The 9804-nt window shown below is 38.4% G+C and overlaps 1 protein-coding gene across 2 annotated transcripts; it reads left to right on the top strand.

Moving 5' to 3' along the window:
- Positions 1 to 4293: 4293 nt before the first annotated feature.
- LOC146148385 (uncharacterized) lies at positions 4294 to 9483 on the top strand. 2 transcript variants are annotated; one of them, XM_083387440.1, is made up of 8 exons: positions 4294 to 4641; positions 6095 to 6237; positions 6513 to 6627; positions 7103 to 7233; positions 7406 to 7538; positions 7721 to 7811; positions 7927 to 8147; positions 8255 to 9483. In XM_083387440.1, the coding sequence occupies exons 1-8, from the start codon at positions 4587 to 4589 to the stop codon at positions 8947 to 8949; spliced, it is 1584 nt and encodes a 527-aa protein (XP_083243566.1). In that variant the 5' UTR covers positions 4294 to 4586; the 3' UTR covers positions 8950 to 9483. The 2 variants fall into 2 exon arrangements, with proteins under 2 accessions (XP_083243566.1, XP_083243565.1); XM_083387439.1 differs by having other exon boundaries at positions 4295 to 4641; positions 7094 to 7233.
- Positions 9484 to 9804: the final 321 nt, after the last annotated feature.

The following is a 9804-nucleotide window of genomic DNA, read 5'->3' as shown; positions in this document are numbered from 1 at the left end:
AATAATCACAAGCTTTATATCATATTGAAAGAATTTTTAAAACATTTCGCAAATAAACCAATTAAGTACATATGGTGTTTTGGCCAAAACGTTTACGTTGCAAGGAAATTTGTTTCAAATATATTGGCTAAATACGCAAACCAATATACACATAACATCACATTGAACAAACTAGCATTTTAATTATCAGAGGTTCTTCTGGGAAATACATGTATCACTTAAAATGTTTAACGATTTATTCTAATTGCGGAGATAATGCGCCGCCTCCATTAAGAAGGCAGATAACATTATTACCATGGAGTTTCCCTGCAGATAGGCATATTGCTTTATGGTGATTGTTATGAAGGCATATTGCTTTATGGTGATTGTTATGAAGTGCATTAATGCTGTTAGAAATTGGCATGTTAAGCGATTTGAACAAGTTTCACAACAATATGCTATTTATAAATCACATCTCCCTAAAGAAGTTCATTACATTGAAATTTCACTTGATTAAGAGTTTGCACATAATGCATTGAGGTACATATGCATCTACGAAACCAACATACTTGTGTGTAACAAATCAAAAATAAACAAAATGCACAACTTTTTGTTAAATGCACAGACAAAACAAGGTCGAACTGAGTGGAGGAACTTTAACCAAAAATCAGCTCAATTAGATGAAGGGTAACGATAAAATTTAGATTAGAAACATAATTCTCTCATACAAGTTACCCGAAAAAATGTTTCAGGCTGTGACAAAAAATGAACATTTTTTGCGCTTCAACCATCATCAGTAAACTATGTGACATGAACAGCCTTAATATACATTGAAGTTCCTCAGATAGACGCGTTGTTATCTGATGCAGCCAATGTTTACACTTGCCAGACGGATTTTTGCAGCGATGCAATTTAATCGACATTATCAGAGCACGGGCCGTGCTTTGGTTGTAGCGCGAACCCAAGAGTGCTAGATAAAGAGGGAGACTAGCTGCTCCGGGCCCTTATCTACGACGGCAGACTACACAGTATAACGTGGACTACTGATCATATCTGAGCATGTTCTCGTCACGATGCATCATCACACGCGTAGGCGATCCTTGCTTGTTTCTGGCATGCCGGTGGCCGCGAGTGTGCCGACGTTCGCGCTTGTTTGTTGCAGAAAATAAACTTCGATTGTCCGCCGCAGCTTGCCAAATCTGACGGACTCATTCGCTCCTTCACACGGAAATTACAGCCAAAATTCCCTGGATTGTTGTTGTTGTTGTTGTTTTTGCCAGCTCGCGTGCGTGAGGTAACCTACAAAACATACAGCCCGTGAAAATTTTCTACGTGCAACGAACTCCTGCAATGTTAGCTATGATTTGTGAAAACCTCTTTTAAAGCCATGAAAATTTGGCAAAATGCAAGAGGTGACCCGGTTTGTGCCTTATATTAATACTAGTAATTCTTTTGCACCACAAATTGGTATCAGAAGTTAAAATTGCATTTAAATTATAATTAAAACATTGCCTATACTGCGTGGCGCCGTGGCGTGAATAGTTAACAAGAGAGTCCGAAGAAGATCCTACTAGTTACCTTTTACATTTTTAGCATCTGTTAACATTGTGTATATATGCCCTGTTTATATTTGTCTGTTACCTTATCTGACGAAGACCATTTAACAATTGAAGTATATCAAAGGTTTTGGGGATATGTTTGGGGATATAAAATTTACCCACTATAAGTTTCGATAAATGATGTCAATGTTACTTGATCCAAATCAACAACCCTGCTTTATTTTTGTGTTTTAGTAACCGCGTATGTTTCAGGAATATACGATAAAAATATATTCTAATGACAAAAAATTTGGCATGCAAAAGGAACTACGGTATTAAAATAATTGACAAATGAAGCAAAAATATTTTAATATTTTCGTGGGATATTTCTATGAAAATATTTAAATGAGCAGTGTTCTGTAGATAAACCTTATTCTGTTAAATGGTGCGAGGCCCTTGTCTCGAAAAATTGGTAAATCCAAAACCGCAACCACATTCGCATTTCCGAGAAATGTTTCGTTTTACGTCAAGGCTTTAAAAGTGTGTCAAAGCCGTGTAGTTATTCTTATGGCTTTAAAGCATCTTTTTGTATTGACGAATGAATGTGTGACGAAATGATCCTTGACCGTTGAACATTGCAAGCTTCGTGATCGCTTCGAGGCAAATTTTTGCCCAAGTTAAATCTGAAAAATCACGCTGATGACTACGTGTGGCCAAAAGCTGTAAATAGTCAAATCTTTGTTTGTCGTTAGTGTTCAGCCACGCGACTTGACTGGCAAAAGGGGCGGACATGAACTGTTTGTTGAAAGTCTAGGACTCAATTGAATGACCGACACTTTCACCATATAAGACGTTGAACGAATTTTTGAGGCTGACAAACCTTTCGTAGATTAAACATTACCAAGGTGTGACAACTTATATAGTCTAAACATTTTGAAGCGACTTCAACACAGACATTTATTTCGGTAATGTTTTGTAATGCTGATTTCGTTTTCCAACCTATATCTGACCTAATAAACCAGTGTTTCTTAAACTTTTGAACTCAGGGCGCACTTGTAGATCTTTGAACATATAAGGAATACTTCTTTAGAGTACAGACCTTCCGCTATTCTTATATAATGCTTGCAAGTTTTTATTACGAAGAAGTTGAAGCAATCACTACTTGACGAAAATGTGACCGGATGTTTTTGTTACTCTATTTCTTTGCGTAATCCCTAATATTGTGATGCAAATTGTTTTTTTTACGGGCATCTCATCAAGTCGTGATGTTTTTTGCCCAGTATAAGGCTGAGTTTAAGAAACACATTAGTAATCGGATCCTTTTTGTAATTGAACACGTATCAAGAGGGGTGGGGGGCTATGCACGATAATTGTTATCTGCAGTAGGCCTCAGGTTGCGTGTCACGTTATTTGTTCGTGCAAAGAATTAAATAACAAGCCATCACCTCTTTCCACAACTTGCGTCATTCGTACACGTCATAATTCCAATGGCCAAAATAAATCCGATTTGGTTATTGCTTTTTCACTCAGTTTCCTTTCAAAGTTAAGATTTAACAGGAATGTCGAGTTTCTGCTGAAGAAGATCTATTTAATCTAAGCGGATAACGTCTGGCAAAGAACTCGGCAATATCGTAAACTATAATATAATAGGTTTGGTTTGGCTTTGCAACAGCGAGGATTCCTAACGGTATGTTTTAGGTTAAATATCAATATGTTTCAATTACTTGCTAATGCACCAATTATATAGTACAGTGTTTCGCAACCTTTTTTGGCTTGCGGCACCCTACAAAAAGTATAAATACTATACGACACCCTTGCTCGTATTTTTGCTAAGTGGTCAACTGAACGTTACATTCAACGCGATTGAAACAGCACATTAACTGCGCAACAAGGTTGAAAACACATTTGTTTTTATCGTACAAAAAAAATCATCAAAAAGCTTACCAAAAGAGCAAAAATTGGAATCCCAAAGAATTTTAAATATCTCTCGACACCATTGAGCGTTAAAAATGGCACCCAGTGCCGCGGCACCTCGCTTGCGAACCACTGACTTGCTTGCGAACCACTAAGAATTTCGCTTACCTGAAATAACGTTTGGGCTTCGATTCGTCTTTCAAACGGCCATTGACTTTGTCGTGTAAATCTCTGAAACCGAAACTGTTGATAAATCGAACTTTATAGCAATTTTAAACGTTAAAGTGACGAAACTAATTTTTGTATACAGCGGATAAACAATATAAAAATGCTTTTAATTTTTTTGAAAAACATGCAGTGTTTTGAATAGAGTGTATAACTTCGTTAACGTTCTCCTGAAAGTATGTTACATACCTAACAACGTACCGTGTGATCTCCAAAAAACATTGTTTAAAAAATCAGAAACTAGCATAACTTTTCGCACATGGGAAACGTAACCAAATAAAAGTGCAAACTAAGATGTTAGGAGCGCAAAAAGTGCAGACGGCATCCTCGTATCACCTGTGTTGTTTTGCGATTGCATCGCGGTTCTTGCGCACCCTTTGCGTATGGAAGATGTCGAAGACAATAATCGCATATGATGTTGCTTTATAGAAGGTCAGGCAGTTTGGAGCTGTTGTCAGACATCAGATGGACATGATCGCATAGTGCGCTAAAGTAAGCCTTGATCCAATCGCCGCAGGCTAACGACTGTTGAGGAGGAAAAAATCGAGGCACTCGTTTGACACCACGTCACGTGATGCGAAAAAAAATATAAAGCCTGTGCGCGTCGGGCATGAAGTACGCATTGGGGCGGTTTAGATTCGCGATGCCAGCCTTTTTTTAATTTATGACAGATCGAAATATGGATTTATATAGGCGTACAAGCAGGAAAGGCAAAGTTACAACATTTTGCTAAGCAATGATACTTTTTGCTGCCGGCACTTACTAAAACTTAAATAAAACAGTGTGTCATCACGATGCAATTCTTAAATTTCAAATTGGTGTTAATAACGAATTTTTTTTAACTTAGACCTTTGGCTTTGAGCTAATTTTATCAGCATTAGTAATTTTGAGCAAACTGTGTACCGACGTTACGAATACTGAAGAAGAAAGATGCAATCGGTTATTTTGGCAACATTCTCTTGCGTCGTTCTACAACTGACATCAGGTATGTTACATTGTTCGATTAATTATTATTAAGTGACGAACATAACTTTTTTGGAAATAAATGTAGCAAAAATGTTGATGATTTAGGAAACGGATAAACAGTCTTACAGGTCACATTGACATGTTTTACACCTTGGCATTTGCGCGCTAATTAATGCTTTACATGAGAGCTGTGCATGACATTGCAATTACAAACGCTTGCGCCGTCAAGAGCACTTAACCGCGTTCACACCTGAGGCCGGTTTTTCGGCCCACAAGCCTGTGATCTGTCGGGCACGACAAGGATTAGCGAGGATAAAACGACGAGCAATATAGCAACTAAAAGTTTCCATGTTTTTTAATGGGGATCAACTCACGCAAAATACTTGGCTATAAACTGTAGGGCGGGCTACGGAATTGACCCAGCGTGTGATGCACTTAACCCTCTTGACATTACGTATACTTCTGATTGTTTTTTTTTTTGTGTTAGTTTTGTTTTTGTTGGTTTAACTACATTTGTTATTTTTATGTATGTTAACAAATGTTTTTCCAAGTGCCTCTTAACATGGCACCTGGTTGTAGAAAACTTTATGTACACCACTTTATTATATGGCGAAAGCTTGAAAATTTAATCTAACGCCAACAAAATAAAACTCTTTTTTGCGTCACTCAGACATTCTTCGCATACATTTTTATCGCGAAATGATCAGACTATTGAACTTTTTTGCGATTACAGCGGAGATAATGGCTCGTGCAATGGCATTGACAATAATCGGGAGTTTTACGTAATAAAAGTTTTAACCATGTGTTGTGGCAACAAGGATTTCGTGTCGAAGCGCGCGTCTGGCGTTTTGACCGGGCACGAATCCGATAAGATTTCTGCGGATTAGGCCTAGTCAGGACTGAGGCGGCTTGTATGTGCAGAAATCCTTGTCAAGCATGATGCAAAAAAAAAAAATGTCCTAAACACCGCGTTTCGGTGAATTCCGTAGATTTCATTAGCATACAAGAGAGCTCACAGGTGGACTTGCCTTTCAACCCCTTCGTTTCTTTGAAGCAGTGAAGCTTGCTTAGTAATGTGACATACACGTTAGGTTTCAATGGAAGTCCGACTCCCTTATGCCAATTAATTGGGACAACCATAAGAACCTTTTAACCAACTGGCCTTTCCCCTATTTATTTGCATTTCATGGAAACATGTCACTTAATGGAGGTTCATAGGCACCCGGCTATTAAGACAAAGTGGCTTCGGGTATAATTAGCCCGTCCGTTTTTAGAGTGAGTCGTGCTAACGGGTACTTCATACGTCACAATCGCATTATATCGAAATGCAGTTTTCAAATATTGCACAAGACATGTAGGACGCTGACCCTTATACGGATTGCTGTAACACTATAGTTTAGTGGTATGTCAATGCCAAACAAAAGTTAAAATCGGCGTAAAAGTGTCATAACTTAAATTTAAATTTCTTTTAGGTGCTCCTGTCTCGATCGCCCCCGTGCGTTTGCCATGCAAAGAACGTCACAAGCAAGTTTCTGACGAAATCGAGACTACAGGGTCGATAAGGAGTGAACCTTCCTACGTGCCAGAGTGTGACCTTAGTGGAAGATACTGGATGGTAAGAAAGATGGAGTGTTTTCATTCTATTGCACGCGACTGGTACGTAAGCAACACACATAAACGTGAGGCACATTCGTGTGACGTATTCAGCCCTCTTACGTACACACGAATGTAAATGGGCAATATTCCAATACGAAATGTCAAAAAACCAAATGCGTTTAGCCGTGTACCACCAAGAGTACCAGCATACACACTGAAAAGTTAGCATACTTATCGACAATGAGAACTGTTGTTTGGTTGTTGGGTATTAACTTATATTTACCAAATTTGTAGCCGGCTCAGTGCTCCAACACCGATCGCGGATTTTGTTTTTGTGTGGATCCAGAAAGTGGCATACCAAAGGATGGTTCAATTTCACACTATCACCCGAAAGAACAACTTGAATGTGGTAAGTTTACATTTATCAGCATGCAACGTAAGCTTAAATAACAAAACTGCATTTCTGCATGACAAAGCTCTTTTTGATTTTATAACACTACGCCTATTTTTTTCTCACAGCCTTATTTTTCGATATTTGCATGTTGCACCTGCCTTGCCTTGTATACTGATGACAAAGCCGGACCTTGTTTCTGCGCTCACCCCTGCTTCTTATCAAATTTCGCCAACAGTGGTGAAATATATTTTGCACGTCAAAACTCTAAACATTGCTTGCCTTTTTTATGGCTTCCTCTTCCAAAAAAATAATATACTTCAATATCTAATGTCATTTGCTAACAATGACTTTTTAATTAATTTACTTCTAAAGCTAATTTTAATGTTTAATGTAAAAATAATTTTTTATACAACTCGGTTCCTTCCACAAGTCTGTCATCAGTACACAAGCAAACGTTAACCTTGCCTTTTCTCAACTAAAGTCTATACAGCGCCGCCTAACGACACGAGATTGTGTCAACATCGCCAAAACGAATACCGGAACTTCAGGGCAAAGTTCGGAAGTGCCATGGGAAATGTCCTAGAGTACAATCCAGAATGTTTGGAAAACGGCTCATTTAAAGTAAGAAAGTTTCTTTATTATTCATGTGGTATAGGCCTACTTAAAATAATATGTTGTTCTATTTCTTTATCTAAACAATTTGTGAGCCATAGTTGACAATTTACTTTTTATGAAAACGACAAAGTCCCAAGCATAAAAATCAATTAAATAACACCTTTCTTGTCTGGTTTAGGCTTTGCAGCGTGACAGTCTTGACTTTTTTTGTGTTGACACAATGACTGGAAAAAAGATCCCCGGAACGGCAAAAGAAAATCTGAGACATCGGCCACTTATTAACAGTGTGTGTCGAGCGTACTCTTTACAATGTAAATATTTTCCTTATTTTTTGCAGCCTAAAATTCAATCAAGTATATTGACCAAGATACGATAAAAAATTAAAATGTTGGTGTAAATCGACTTTATATGTAGATTGATGCTTTCTCGTTTTATACGAATATCAAAACTGCAAATTATCTTTCTTATAATATGAATTTTTATTTCATATCAGGGCGTGCATTCATGGTATGGCTGAGATCTGCCAAGAGGGTGACAGCTGATCATGATGAACACAAGCTGCCGCAAAATGCTAGCTCATGCGAGTAAGTTTGCCAAATGTACATGATATTATTAAGATAATTTCATAAATATTTTTTGTTCGGTATTAAGCATGGGCAAAATAATATCTCTGAGTAAAAGACTGATTTATTTCTAAAGGGACGGTTTGGAGTTTGTGGAGTGCGGCTGTGCACGTGTGTGTCAGCCTGGTGTCAACATGGCCGAACGTGAATTGGAAACCACGTGCGACAATTGCAAACCAGTTTGCTCTTGTCCAGAAGGCTCGTATGAGTTTAACGGAGCCTGCGTCTCAAATGAAAAGTGCCTTGCAGCCGAGATCCCCGAAGAGAGTCATGAAATCGTGGATATCGATAGCGTGTGTAAGTTAGCAAGGCTATATATGTTAATCTAAAGTGGCATTTGAATTAGCATAAAAAGAAAATATTTCTGTTTATTATTGTTATTTAAAAACCTATTCCTTATGCAGGGGAAGAGTACCAGCGCGACTATCCAAATCAAGATGTTCTCAATTTCCGTTTGCAAACTGGAGAGTACAGCGAACGAGGACAAGGTGTTGAGTACTCTAACAACCTTCAGGTGGAAACACCGAATGAGGTCGAGTTGGAAACTGAATTACCAACTGAAGTGGTGGAACACGGAGAAGAGTATTATCCCGATATACCTGAGGAAGTACAACCTCCAGTATCCACGCCAAAAGACATGTACGAGGATGTTTACATCGATGTTGAAGTTGTCGACCCCGCAATTTCTACATCGACTTCTCCTACGACAACCCAAACACACACAATTGATCCTAGTATGTACTATACATACGAAGAAGAGGAAGAAGAAGAAACCAACGAAAACCAAGGGATGAATGTTTCTCAACAAAGTGCGATCTTATTAGAGTTACTTCGCAATGCAGTGATGCAGGAAAGGACCACTATGAAGCTGAACCAGCAACTGAAGGAAGTCCAACAGCAATTGGAAACTGTGAATCAGCAAATTGATTCTGTTTTCGAGGAAGAATATTTTACGACTGCGCCGCCATTAGAAGAGTTTTCAGAAATCCCGGAAGAAGTGCCCGAAGAGGAGCCATCATTGCAACAAGCATTGGAGGCCGAATTCAAGGCACTTTTATTACCTGTGAAAAAGTCAGCAGTGAATTCCAGTTCTTCGTAGGAATTGCACGATTGCAAAGTCGATCGACAAAAGTTTACTTTGAAATTAGGGTCGACAGCCAACCCTAGTACGTGGCCTTGAGCGAGCCAGTCGTCACGAGTCGACTGATCAGCGTACACTGTGAATCCGTCGCATATTTGTTGCTTTGTTTTCTTTCCGCATATTGCGATGACCGTCCTGCGAATTCTAAACAGTCTACACGCACACCATCAATGCTTGAAGACTTTAAACGACTCAAACGCACCTGGCAATGCTGTTTTTCGATAGAAAGCAAAGCATTTTGCCTTCTCCGCTATAGGCGTGTTAAATGTTTTGACCTGAATCTGCCTTAGATAAATCTCGTAAACAAAAAAACAGCTAGTTTGTATTGAGCAGCTTGGTGCGTGTATACATAATGTATAAATCTAGCCTTCAAGCAAATTGTGCTTTCCTTTTGTTTTCGTTTCTTACTGTTTTGTTGGTTTAAGTTGTACTTTTCTGTTGGTTGTTCTTTGTTGTGAGCTGCTGTTTGAATAAACAAAAAACATATAATTATTTACGCTTTTCCTTTCGCTATATATATGTTTACCTTTTATTACAGGTAATTGAAATATTTTTAAGTAATATAATTTGGGCACTGAATTAAACAACGTGTTAGGTCCATGTATACAGGTTTAGACCACTGATTCTTCCACTTCCACTGTGTGTCGTGTCACACTAGTGTGCTTCGAAAGATTCTAAAGTGCTACATAACTTTTCAGTTCTTGAAAAACAACTTTGCATTGTACCTAGGCATGTAAGTGGGCTTGTGAGAATTGATGCATACTATACTAAAGAAAAATGACATCTATTGCCTTGCAAAATATAAAGGGCACG

The sequence above is a fragment of the Ascidiella aspersa genome, chromosome 4 (genome assembly GCF_963924565.1).
Source record: "Ascidiella aspersa chromosome 4, kaAscAspe10.2, whole genome shotgun sequence".
Taxonomy (NCBI): domain Eukaryota; kingdom Metazoa; phylum Chordata; class Ascidiacea; order Phlebobranchia; family Ascidiidae; genus Ascidiella; species Ascidiella aspersa.
The sequence above is the reverse complement of the archived record's forward strand: the minus strand, read 5'-3'. Positions and strand labels throughout refer to the sequence as shown.

Bases quoted from the DNA above. Each gene is read 5' to 3' on its own strand.
- LOC146148385 (XM_083387439.1), top strand. From the start codon at position 4,587: ATGCAATCGGTTATTTTGGCAACATTCTCTTGCGTCGTTCTACAACTG. The intron at 7,234-7,405 runs GTAAGAAAGTTT...TGTCTGGTTTAG, and splicing joins TGGAAAACGGCTCATTTAAA to GCTTTGCAGCGTGACAGTCT. The intron at 8,148-8,254 runs GTAAGTTAGCAA...TTCCTTATGCAG, and splicing joins CGTGGATATCGATAGCGTGT to GGGAAGAGTACCAGCGCGAC.